The sequence below is a fragment of the Larus michahellis genome, chromosome 11, assembly GCF_964199755.1.
Source record: "Larus michahellis chromosome 11, bLarMic1.1, whole genome shotgun sequence".
In the NCBI taxonomy this organism is placed as follows: Eukaryota; Metazoa; Chordata; class Aves; order Charadriiformes; family Laridae; genus Larus; species Larus michahellis.
The window spans coordinates 17,112,671-17,125,594 of record NC_133906.1 but is presented as its reverse complement, the minus strand read 5'-3'; the positions used below and the strand labels follow the sequence as shown (position 1 = coordinate 17,125,594).

General features: G+C 42.8%; 1 protein-coding gene across 4 annotated transcripts in view; it reads left to right on the top strand.

Annotated features, from left to right (window-relative positions):
* RASGEF1C (RasGEF domain family member 1C) overlaps nucleotides 1-11,109 on the top strand; it is a 76,432-nt gene extending 65,323 nt beyond the window's left edge. For 3 of the 4 annotated variants that reach the window (XM_074603850.1, XM_074603847.1, XM_074603848.1), the window contains 5 exons: nucleotides 543-638; nucleotides 5,779-5,874; nucleotides 7,289-7,412; nucleotides 9,472-9,544; nucleotides 9,949-10,931. In XM_074603850.1, coding sequence (XP_074459951.1) covers nucleotides 543-638; nucleotides 5,779-5,874; nucleotides 7,289-7,412; nucleotides 9,472-9,544; nucleotides 9,949-9,973 — 414 coding nt within the window. In that variant the 3' untranslated portion in view covers nucleotides 9,974-10,931. Of the gene's footprint in view, nucleotides 1-542; nucleotides 639-5,778; nucleotides 5,875-7,288; nucleotides 7,413-9,471; nucleotides 9,545-9,948 lie in introns of all 4 variants that reach the window. The other variant, XM_074603851.1, reaches the window with a different exon arrangement.
* Nucleotides 11,110-12,924: the final 1,815 nt, after the last annotated feature.

Below are 12,924 nucleotides of genomic sequence, written 5' to 3'. Positions count from 1 at the left end.
CAGGTATGAGATGTTTGCAGACATGTTTCACAGGCCAGATTCTGGCTGAAGTTTCCCAGGTGTAGTGAGGAAGGTGTGAAGCTGCTGAAATGTAGAGGGGAATCAGAGCACTCAAACAAATAAGAGGAAGAAAACCCAAAAATACAAGCCTATATGCAAGCCATAGTGCTTCCCAGTGATGCTAGTTTTGTTTGGCCACAGACACGGTGCTGAGTGTAAAGCTCCCAGGCTATACCTTGGACATCAACTGAACACGGCCCAAGGTTGTTTTGGGTATTGAGGATACCAGGATTTATCATAGATAAAATGTGCAATCTCCGTTCTTCACATAAAAGCTCAGTAAGCTGTTACTAGAAAAATCAAAGGTACAAACATGATCTGTAGATCTTTCATTGTATTTTTGGTTCATGGGTTTTTGTGCATATGTAGATTTTTGAAGATGTAGGCAAGGTTTTCTTCAGGGTTTGCTACAGCTGAGGGTGAAGTTGTCTTCAGAGGACCCAGGTTGCTTTCTAACCAACATGTCTTCTTTGTGTATCTAGCACCAGATGGACCCGACTGGTAACTTCTATAACTACAGAACAGCATTGCGGGGGGCTGCTCACAGATCCCTCACTGCCCACAGCAACAGGGAGAAGGTAGGTGTGAGCACATCCCTTTATCTCCAAACGGATGCTGTGCATTGCTGCTGAGAACCAGAGGCTCAAAGACAAAAGATGTTCAAGATGCAAATGCTCTCCTCCCTTCCATGAGTCACCAATGCAAGGCTCCTGCGCTGCTAAATGCAATTGGAAATGTAAATCTGTGGCGGAAAGGAGTCTGAAATGGATGACAGGGCTTTTGTGGACTTGCTCTCAGACATTGGGGAGCTAGAGAGGGCAGGACACACAGCATGGAACGCTTTGGTGCAAGCGTCTCTATATCCCAGGAAAATTCACATTGTTTAGGTTGATAAGCCTGATGGAATAGGTATTCCAGACTAAAACAACTTTTATTTTGGTATGGAGCATCAGCCCGGCGGGCCCAGGTGGAACCCTGCTTCTGTTCCGGCTGTGCCAGCCAGGCCTCTGTGCGGACAGGCCCCTATTGTGTTGTGTGTGATTTGAGCAAAGGGCACAGCGCTCGGGGATGAGGTCGTTCTCCCTTTACATTAGGGAAAGGTGACTTACTGCAAGTCCCGCAAAGAAGTCTAGTCTGAATCAATTGCAGCAAATGTGGAGCGAAATTCTGTCCGCGTGAATTTTCATTTCATTTGGTTGTTGCTCCCATCTCGGTGAGCAAGAATTGAAGGGTTTTATCAGTGTTCGTGGCAGATACGTAGTTTTCTGAGATGTCACTGATGCTGCAAAAATCAGATTGACAAGATGGTAGTGCAGGATCCTCCTGTTTTGCGCCCCAGTTTTTCTTGTTCATTTTCTTATTTCTCCATTCAATTCTCTCTTTTTTTTGTTTTATGAAAAACGGTTTGTTTTGAACATTGCAATTGCATATAGTCATAAATGGGTAATCTCTGCACAGAGTATGGCTAAGGTACAGTAGATAATGCGTGAACAAGCATAATACAGAAGTTAGTATTCATTCACTAGAGGAGCCAGGCCAGATGCTAATCTCACATCCCTGTAAATTTGATGTAAATCTGCTGAAGCTAATGGAATCCCACAGCATTTACAGTGAAATGAGATCAGCATCTGGTCCCAGGCTGACTCAGCTGCAATGGGAATACGCTGAGTTGTTCTGAAAAGCACTTCTCTGCAAAGACGAGACGACGGCTTTGGATCTTTGTGACTGGCAGAGAAATTCTTCTAACTCGCCCATTGCAGCGAGGGCCTGTCAGTCTGGGATGCTTCTGCAGTTTAGTTCTTCTGCGACCATCGTATATACTCCAACCAGTTGCTTTGTTGTTTGACTTAATTTCCTGTGGAAGTTGGCAATCTCTGTCAGATCTCTACCCCTACCTGGTTAAGACCGAGGGCAGAGAGGTTATTAGATTGAAAGGTATCTATTTTACATAAGAAAAAGCCCATATTCTGTTTCCCTTGTGTAGATAACATTAGTTCAAGAAAATGCTTAAGCATATGATTTGGTAGCTACTCACACTGGGTATTTTACAGTGCCAGATACTGTAATTCTTGCTGTAGGAATTAAGGGATTTTGTTTCTTTCTGTAAACAAGATTATCAGTTATTGTTTTAATGAGTTTGAATACAATTGAAAGAACACGATCACTTTTTTTGATAGAAAATGTTATGTTGTTTCTTGGCAAACTTGTAGCAAAGCTCACTCTGGAGAAAATTTTTATCTTCAAACGGAATTGTGCTTACAAGAGTTTGGGATCCCAGTCCCCTGCACCCCTCTTCTCAAGAAGGGGCCATCCCAAAGCTCAGATGGAGCCTTCAGGCCTCAGTCCATCTGCTTGAGAAGGCGCTCTGGAGGGAGCGCTCGTGTCGCAGACCAACAGACCAAGCAGCGGGTTATGTCTCGCAGGAAGAAAAACTGCCTGTAGGCTCAGAGGAGCTAGCATTTAACTGGCACACTCACCAGAAACGTTACTTTCTTCTCTCCAGAGGGCTGGTGTCTTGGCTGCTGAGTTTTGCCCAGCACCTGAACAGAAGCACAGCTCGGGGGCTAAATTATATCCTCAGAGGGAGCCAGGGTGAGCCAGTGACCTGGGACACTCCCCCTCCTCCTCCTCTGCACACATCTCGCCCAAATGCCCCGTGTGCCACCAGCCTGGGGGCATGAAGAGCACTGCCCGACCTGCTCTGTCCCCATCCTCAGACTGCAGCACAGGTTGTAGGAGAAGCATCTCAATATACCCAAGGAGGATCCCTGACTTCAGTCCACACTGTTCTGATCCAGCCCTTCTCTCGGTGTGCAGACAGCACAGTTATCGCTACTCGTTCAGGAGCGGGTTTGTAAAAGGATGGCGAGGCAGCTCTCAGAGCTGAGACATGCAGTCCAGCAGCAGAAAGAAACCTGCCGAAGTGCAGGGTGAGCGAGCTGGTAATGAAGAAGGGATGATGTCCCACTCAGAATTCCGGGGGATGTACTTGTTAGGAACTAAGTCTGGTTTTATCTATGCAGTCAGCCGACCTATGCCACCTCCAAAATTAAGTCATTCCGCTGGGAAACCCTACATTGTGCTAATGACATGTCTCTGGCATTGAAATGTTGGGAGTGTGTACAGTGCGGTGCTGTGTGGTGTTGCTGTCTGATACTGTGGAGGAAGAACACGTCTGATCTCATTAGCTTGCTGCTTTCTGCGGGAGGCGATTGTCCTTCGGCGTGTGGGTGGGTTGGATGGCATGGCGGGGGGGGAATCAGAAGGGAGTGAAATAGGAGTTTCTGGCACTAACCCAGTTTTTATGCTAGCGAAGTGCCTGGATTGAAGCCAACGTTAGAGTGTAACTATATCCACTTTTGTTGCTTTTCCTACAGAAATTTGGAAAACAAAACATACAGGGTAACGTATTTTTATTGGGGAAATTAATGGTGACCCAAAGGCAGCAATTCCGTGCAAATGTGTAGAAAATTGGTATCCTAGGGTATGTCTGACGCTTTTGGGATGCAGATGAGAACAAGCTCTACCTGTGCTCTGAGCTGACTGGTGGCTTTGTAGCTGTATTAGCGTGGCACTGAGCCCACATTCGTATATACCTTCCCTCTCAGCAAGGCGTTTCGTTTATGTTTAGTACCACTAACGATGGTGACCTGGCTCCCGGGCAGCGCGGAGCAGGGTAGAACAAGCTGGCATCTGCCTGCAAAAAATATGTAGACAGAATCTGGCAGTAATTTCTAGCTGGGGATCAGTGTTTGCCTCCAGCCCTCTCTCTCTTTCCGCCTTCTTAAGACCACGCTGGTTACAGTTATCGTCATTTTTGGTAGAAAACAAACCACATAGACTGAATTGTATTCTTTACCTTAGGTTGATTGATCTAGTTTGGGTGATATAAAAATGAACCCTGAAACGCACTTAGCTCAGTTTGACTAGAAATTGCTCCACCTCACCCTGATAGGAGGGCTCAGCGTTTCGGGGGGTTAGGCTGTGCTTTGCTTCCATTCCTGTATTATACCAGTAGGATGTATAACACCAGTGACTCTTTGAGTGTCAGTACAGGCTTTTTTATGGCTATTGCACTGACATTACAGAGTTAATCTATGGCTATCCCATAAAAAAGCCAGCCGAGACGCAGATCTTTAGCAGTTTACTGCACGTGGTATTTTAGCTGAAACAGAAATCGGCTTCTTTTTTCACTGCAAGAATTGGTAGTGGCTTGTAGACTCCTTGCCTCAGTGTTTTCGCGTCTATGACTTGCTCGCACTCGCTGTTGCATCATGAAGGCTGTAGACTGGAAAATAACAGCTGCCGTCCTGTTCTAGGTCCATTCCATATCCCATTACAGCTGATGTACAGCATGAGATGGAGTAACAGTATGACATTAAATCCTTAGCTAGAGGATTGCTTTGTTGTCACCAGCTCCCTTGGCCGGTCTTGCGTGCCGTGAAGGCACTTTAACTTTGCTGCACACTTAATGAGCTACAGTTCAGTTAATTCACAAATAGGCCAGTGGAAACATTTGGACACTCTACCATGTGATGCGCTTTCCTTTAAGTTCATGGTGATTATGTTTATACTTAATGGCTTAAAAGACAAGTGTTGCTGCCAGATGCTCACAGGGGTGGCTGCCGCCCATATAGCTCAAACCCTGCAAGTGTCCTTTTTCTGTCACAGGGCCACTGCTGAAGAGGTGGGTGGACTCCGATTTGAATATCGAATCCCAAAGCCCCGGGGGTCAGCTTTGTCACGGACTGGCCCTTTGTGTTCTCTTTCTTTCCCCTTTGAGTTGTGACACAAGAGGACACGGAGGGAGTCTGCTGCACGCGGGGTCGCTGCTGAAGTGCTGGGGATGCGCTTCGGGAGCGCTGTTGCTGCTTCCTGCTGTACAACATCTGGCAGCAAATTTATCCTGCTGTAATTCCATTAATTTCAAGAGTCTTACCTAGAAGTAGACTTTTTTTATAGCAAATGATGATCTGACTGTGATGGCGTAGAGAGAACGCTTGGATCACCACTTTGCCCTGGATGATGCCCCGGGCTTATTTTGAGTGCCACAATGACCTCTGTGGCTACTGTTGGCAGTTTCCTGTCACCAGCGTAATATTTTCAATCCTACTGTCTGCAGGTTAATTTGGAGGAGCAGGTTGTACTAATTAGATACCAGAAAGGAAATTACATCCTCAAGAGGCAGCCATGCGTGGAGCTGTTGAAAATGAAGCAGCTCCTGATTCACTGTTTGCAGACAAGCCCTTGGTCATCAAATTTTATTCTGTCTTTCCTTGTTCAGGGACAATACTGGTTCTTTGCTTTCCAGCTGTCTTTAAATTGCTCGATCTGTATATTCAGCATCTTTGTTTGTAAAGACCCGAAAGAGAAAGAGGAGTTCTGCAATTTTATTTTGCTCTTTGCTGTCTGATCTTGTCATCAGGCACCGATGCTGTTGATAATACACTGGAGTATTAGCATTTTCTTAGTCATGTTATTCTGCTCGTGAACATCGTGTTCAGTTCATATTAATTTCAGCATATGTTCTCCTGATGGCTGAAGGTGTCTCTGTGCCCCACTGCCCTTTTGCTTGCCTGTCGCTGTACTGCTTTCTAAGTGCGTAGCACACTGAAAAGTTAATATTTCTTTTTTCTCCTCTTTCCTGATTGAGTTCTTCTTTCATGCAGAGAAAATACCGAACTGGAAAGATAATAGTTATGTCATTTCTCTTCACAGATTGTGATCCCCTTCTTCAGCCTATTGATCAAAGACATTTATTTTTTGAATGAAGGGTGTGCTAATCGCCTTCCAAATGGACATGTCAACTTTGAAGTAAGATCTGAAAAATGTTTTTATCTATCCCATTCTGATAGCGCTATCTGAAACTGTTTGCCTGCGATTTCAGCGCAGGCCAGCAAAGACTGAATATGCCAAAATGGACGATCTCAAGAGACTTCATGAAGGTTAAACCAATCCCAGAATGTTTTTTTTTTTTAAAGAATTAATATGTATATTTTATGTAAACATTCCAAGCAGATCATCCTACCTTGCTTGATGTCTGTTGGCTGCTAGAAATACAGTGTCAGCAGTATAAATGACTATGCTTATGGCTTGGAGGGGAAGACAACTTTTTCAGAAAACATGGGAAAATATTTTTCTTACATAAATAAATCAGTATAAGATGCTTTATACTTTATTTTATCTGCCTTTTTAGCCCTTTCTCATTTTTAATAAGGAGGTTTGGCAAAGCAAGACTTGTGGTCTTTAAAGAAATTTCTTTATTTTCAAATAATTTCAAAAAAAAAATTTCAAATTACTTGTGGTCATTAAAGAAAAATTAGAATACGAGCAGAACTGCATATAGAGTACAGTCACTGCGTCCATGAGGTAAATGTCACGCTGCTGAGGTAAGGATTCAAATGTATTATCTCCTGCTTGTAGGTTTTACACAGAAAAATTTATGTTAAATGCCGTAGAAGGATTGTATTCCCCCCAGCCCTGGCACCAGGTAGCGTTAGTCAGGTGTCCCGAGTAAGCCCAGTTCTCTGCCGGAGTGGATGGTTTTACACCGGTACAACTTGCTGGCAGTGGCAGCGTGCAGGCACGCAGGTGTTCTGCGTTGTGCTGTGCATCGCGATGGCTGTGTTCCTGCCCTCTGCTGGAGGGGCAGAGATGTGGTGCTTCCCAAAGAAATGCCCAGGGTCAAGGAGAAAATAGTTCCTGAGTTAATTCTTTGTAAGTCATTTCTTCAGCATGTCTTTGGTTGCATTAAATTTCTCCTTCAGTTATTGGCATTGTGAGACACTGAATAACCCATAAAACACTGAGCCTGGGGCATCGCCCTAAATTATATCAGAACTGTTAGAAGGCCTAAAGAGTTGTGAGGCGTTGGAGTCACTCCATTTTATGTAATTAATATCTAATTCTGCTCCCTCCTGTTCCATCAAAGTTGGTGGCCTCTATTCTCAAGTACATATGTGTAACCTATACCTTTTTTCACGGATACATTTTCCTTTAAGTACAAACAGAGACATCTTGTAAGAAGAAATGTAATGCACCCTTTCCTCTCACTTTCCCCTGTAAATGAACTGGGAAAATGTACCCACCCAAAACATACATGGGTCTTTTCTCCAAATGTCCTTGTGGTTTGGCACGAGGGATCCTGGATCTCAGTCTTCTGCTTGGGTGTTGTTGTTTTAGTGAGATAACCTTACTGTATCTGAGCGCAATGGGTTTATGTTTACAGAAATTTCTGGAACTGGCTAAGCAAGTAGGAGAATTTATAACATGGAAGCAAGTGGAATGTCCCTTTGAACAAGACCCTAACATCATCCACTACTTGCATACTGCTCCCATTTTTACTGAAGATGGTAAGACTGTGTACAATCTCTAATCACTGAAAATACGTCTCTCCATCACTACTAATTAACAGCCTGATCCATGCTTTGGTGATGTCTCCCACTGACCGGTCCTGGTTCTTTCCTAGCGTTGCTGTCATGTGGCTTGTTTATCCCCAGCCTATCAACGTGGTTTTGCAAATACAACCTTCTAGCTCCTGAAGCCGCTGCCTGATTGCTTTTCTCTTGTCCGTAACTTCTCTATAAGGCACTGTCTAGGCAGTCGCCATTGCAGCCCTACTTTTATAACCACAAAAAGAGGCCACACAACCGTGTCGTGGAGCGCTGTGAATGTCAGCTGTCCCTTAGCCACTCACTCTGTGACTGATGGAGCCAGAACTAATCTCTTCCGCAAACCAACACTGTCATCTCTTCAGTGAACGCAGCCCAGGGCGATGGTAGTCCAGCTGACCTCTCCCCCTGCACCAAAGAAAAATGTTAGCTACTGAAAAGAATTTTTAAGAAAATCTTTTCTAGTAATTAATTTAAGCTGTAGCTACGAAAGCCCTGGTCTGGCATTATTTCTCTGATTGTCTTTTTATACTTATCTGTCCTCTTCAATTTGGTATCCAGCATGTCAGACTGTGTCATTTCACATTGCTTTATGTCATTTGCCACTCGGTACATTGTCACGCACAGAATTGTCTGTAGCTATATTCCCATAAGCTATACTGGTGTTGGGTTTATTTTTTCTTGATTCTATAGGCATTTTTCTGTACTAAATCCAAGTTAATCAGACCTGACAGGTTTTATTTCACAGACTACTTCAGAACACAAAATACTGCTTCAAAAATCCTGCCTAAATCCTAAGAATGGCTGCCAAAATAGAACAATTAATATGACTAAAGTAATACATACCAAAAGGAGATAGGATGGAGGCATTTGTTCTGGTTTTAGGCTCTGAAGGGACAGAAAGTGAAAGTCAGGGATAAACGTTCAGTTTTCAGGCTGATGGACCAAAAAAGGGTGACCTCAACCCACTAACTGTTTGCAGATTTTCTCTCTCCTGCCCTCCCCTGTATTCACCCTGCTTGCACGAGATGCCCTGTGCAAGAGCCACAGTAGAGCTCCCTGTTCCCCAGGGGACGCGCAGAGCAGACAGACCTGCCCTGAGCAAAAGGTGGGCCAAGATATTGGCGAGATGCAGCAGCGGCACGTGAAACGCAGCTGTGCTGTGCTTGTTACAGCGCGGCGGGATGGTGGGCCCACACTGGAATATTAAAATGCAATTGAACTGTAGCGCAGACTTGAATACTGACATGGTTCCAGCTTTAAAGAATAAAGCATCGCTAAACAGTCAAGTGAAGAAATGCGTGTGAAATGCAAGTCACAGCTTACTTAAATTAAAAAAAAAAAAATCTGCGAAGACAGTGAGATATTAATGCACCGCCAGCTTTTGCAGAGGAGACTCTACAGCCTAAACACATTTTGGTGTGTCATAAAATGCATCCTACAGTGCAAAGTTTTGCAGAAAAAAGAGAGACTTGTTTATTTTCTTCTGCTGTGTTCTTTCTCTGGTTTCTGTAACTCATTCTTACCTTGAGGGTGTTTTGTATCCGTTTAAGATACCATGCCCCCATAAGCTTTAAAAAGATTGAGGAAGATAGCGTTGTGTTAAGTGATGGGAAGAGCCTTACTTTTAAAAAGTCTGTTTGTTTAGCTGTCAGCTCTCCCTGTCCCTCTTTTTTAATGTTTATATAACACTTTGGCAGCAGTGCTGTGATGGAGTAAACAGGCCTAGACCTCTATCTGCAAAACCAGAGACCGTTTAAGTGCTTCGTATTATATAAGAAGGTCACGCTAACAGATTTTAACTCTGGGCTCTTTTACTGTTGCAATAAAATCAACCTAACAGCTTTCCAAAGGTAGCCACGTGAGCTAAACATCAGCGTCCTACTGATTACCAGCTACTGGGCGGACCATGAAGTTTTAAAGTTTCTCTTGCTGTATGGTACAATATAGGACATACAAGAATGCAGAGATACAGGGGGTTACTGTTGCTTTTGAAATAACACATATTTACTTTTTCCAGGTTTGTATCTGGCTTCCTATGAAAGTGAAAGTCCAGAAAACCAGACAGAGAAGGACAGGTGGAAATCCTTAAGGTAACCACTCGTTTTATCAGCTCATTTCTAAGGTACCTCCAAAATGCTACACTGATAGTCAAAGTTTGCAAAGTGCTGGTATTTAAAATGTGACCTCTGCTGGAGATCTTTTCCAGTTAAAACTAATCTTCAGAGCTGAGGCTGCACTGATAAAAGCTAATCGTAATCTCAAATTATCCACCATTTAAAGAGTACTCTCCACTCTCCACACTGCATTTACCCAGTGCTGTACCCATGCGAGAGAGGCCTGATGTAGATGAAAAATGCCGTAGGTTAACCGGATCTTCTGAGAGGTGTGCAATGGTTCGGTGTAAGTGAGAATCTGAAGAGAGTGATTTAAAAAAAAAAACCAAGCACCTTTATATTTGCTTTTTTTTTATTGTTCTTATGCTTTAAATTTACAGATCCACTATTTTAGGAAAGACTTGAAGATTAAGAGATTATTGCAGTAGGTCAAGGAAAAGAAATCCACAAACATTTTGCACTACTGATTCCAAAGATGCCTGTTTGGGATTTAGACATTTTTTTTTCTTTGAGATTTTTGTTGGGTTTTTTGACTGCCTGACATGATGGATGAACTGGATTCATCCACTGAAATCAACAGAACTGTGTGCACAATGACGCTTTTCTACCTACGAGACACAGAGAGGAAGGACAAACAGACTATTTGTGGCTGTGCCCAAACTGCGTCAGGATCACTGTAACTTTTGCCTCTGAAGGAAAACATAAGAAAACCAGGAGCGTGGAGAACCATGGTACTGCAAAAGAGAACGGAAGTATAAAAAAAGGAAAGCAAAAAATACACATTACTATTTCAGAAGCAGGTGCTTCAGACAGCAGCTCTTTAAACTCTCTGAGGATTGTAAAATTAAATCAAACACAGACACAGCAGCAATCTGGTTAATTGCTGAATGAAGAAAGACGAACTAAATCTTACATTAGCAGTCCCTCAGCCTTGTTGAACAAAGCACTGACTGCTACAGGTATAAGCTTCCCGCGGATGAAAACTGACATCGCTCACTCATATGTATACGTGTATGTCACATATAGACCGCATCAGCATGGGACAATCGTACAAACCCCATGAATTTTTAGAGAGAACAATCTGAAGTATGACTATTGCTTAGTTATTCTTCCCACCACTGTTGTTGCTTTTCTTACTGTGAATCTTGGCAGATCTGAGGAGGGAACAGAGTGTAGACGGTATTACTTAAGGACACCCCGCCCCCGCCCACGTCTAATGTTGAACTGAAGAAGCAAATGACTCTGGGCTCAACTTACCTCTATTTAATGTATGTAGCGTATTCCCTAATTTTGTTGATGCCGAGTTGCATCTTTTAGAGGGTTTTATCACACTTAAAGAAAAAAGATACTGCATTACCATATGAAAAAATCTATCAGGTTCCAATTAATACAGTACTGTTTATTTTGCAACGTGATACTAAGGGGACAGGAAGCGAGGGGCGATTGCTCTGAATTTGGGAACGACGTGGTATGCTTTAAAAAGACAAAAGGGTTTCAGACTAGAATGAATGCACTAAAGAATTTGTTATTCATGAGCAGATAACCATTTTTCTCTTTTTTTATTTTTTAGGATCTAAACCATGTTCACCATTTCCTTACAGATAATATGAAGTAGGGACTATGTCTTGTGTTTAAAGTTGTACAATAATCAACACAATAATCAAGGTGCTAGTGTAACACATATATTAAATGATAATGAACTATATGGATATTAGATTCAAAACTAAGCCCTAACAGTAGACTAATTACGTGTGGAAGGAATGTTCCTACCTGCCCCAGAAAAGACCTCAAAAAGCTTAAATGAAACCTAAATGCCACGTGATATTGAACTTTGCAGTTTATTACAGACTTGATGCTGGCCTTCTCAGACGTTCCGGTCTTTCTCTGTCTACCACAGAAGCGTGTAACCCTTTTATTTCAATATAGAGTGATTGCAAGTGGCTGTAGTGTTTTGAAAAATTAGGCTAATCACAAAACCTGGCTGGGTTGGCCTATGCATTTAGCCAGAAAACTGGAACCGTTCCTGCCCTCTGCCAGGCCTCAAAAGTTATCCATGCCTGAGCGAGTTGTTGAAATGCGAGGCATCGGTGAGCCAGTGTCTGAGGGCAGCTCTGCCAATTGAGCAGATCGGGAGCGCAGCAGCCGGAGACGTGCTCTGTGCAATACACTAAAGGTTGGTAGTGTTTGCAGGGCAGTTCTTACGTTGGGTTATCATCTGTGAAAACCTGTGCAGTCTGGATCATGGCCGCCTGGAATCTGCTGCTCCTGCAATTGCTGAGATGAGCAGGACAGCTTCTTCTAGACTTGCATACGTAGGGCTTGAAGCGGAACTTCCATTCTCCTTTTCGTATAGGTCTGTCAGCGTATGAATTCAAGCAGGGGGAACATAAAAATGTCCATGTGTTCATTCAAGCTTTGTACAGAAGAACTTAAGTGTAAGGATGGTACATCATTCTAGCCAGGGAATGATTGCTGTTCTGGTGATACTGTTAATATGCTGCTTGTTAATTTTTGTACATGAGCTGAGAGCTATACAGAGAAACGTTCACACATAGTCATTCCTTCAAGAGGAACCATTTCCAAAATGATGCCATTAAAAGCCTCTTAAATTCCAACCCAATCCAGAGCAATAACCATAAACATATCTACAACAATGCTAACGCTTAAGTGTGTTTGCTAAATGGTCATTTTTTTCTTAATGTCTGCATCCTTTTAACAGACACAGCGTGACTTCATAGTGGAAATGGTTTTTTATTTATCTGAAAACCAATGTAGGTGGATGGTCCCTTTCTTAAAATGCAAATCCTCACTCCTTTTCTAATGAGCCAATAGAGGCTGGTACAGCCGAGATGATAACACCCTGAAGATGAATCAAAATGTGATTTCTCATGGTAACACTTTATATTCTTGGGCACCTTCCATGAATTCAAGCAATTTTGTTAAGTACAAGTAAAATTAGATCTCATAAAGTTTATCACTGTTGCAAACTAAACCACTATCATAGTCCAAAACTTTCAAACTTCAGTGCTCAAAATGGAAGCCTAAAGGTCAGATTTAGGTAGGTATTAAGGGCTTAGTGGGACTGTCCGAAGCACTAAATTATCTTTAAGCCTTTATGTCATCACATATTTAAGAGTTCTTTTTTCAGAGGTGCTAAACATCCTCATTTCTTGGTGAATACTGAGGCGGTTATTGCTTTATAGAGGTGCATGGCATATTGGTCTGTAATATTTGATCTCCAGAGATGCTGGCTGCTCTTTGCAAAGTGACTTGGAGATGAGAGTACAGGGCAACTTAAAACAAGAGGACAGCACTTTTAAAAAATGGACTTTAGGAATCATAGCTTGTCTTCACAT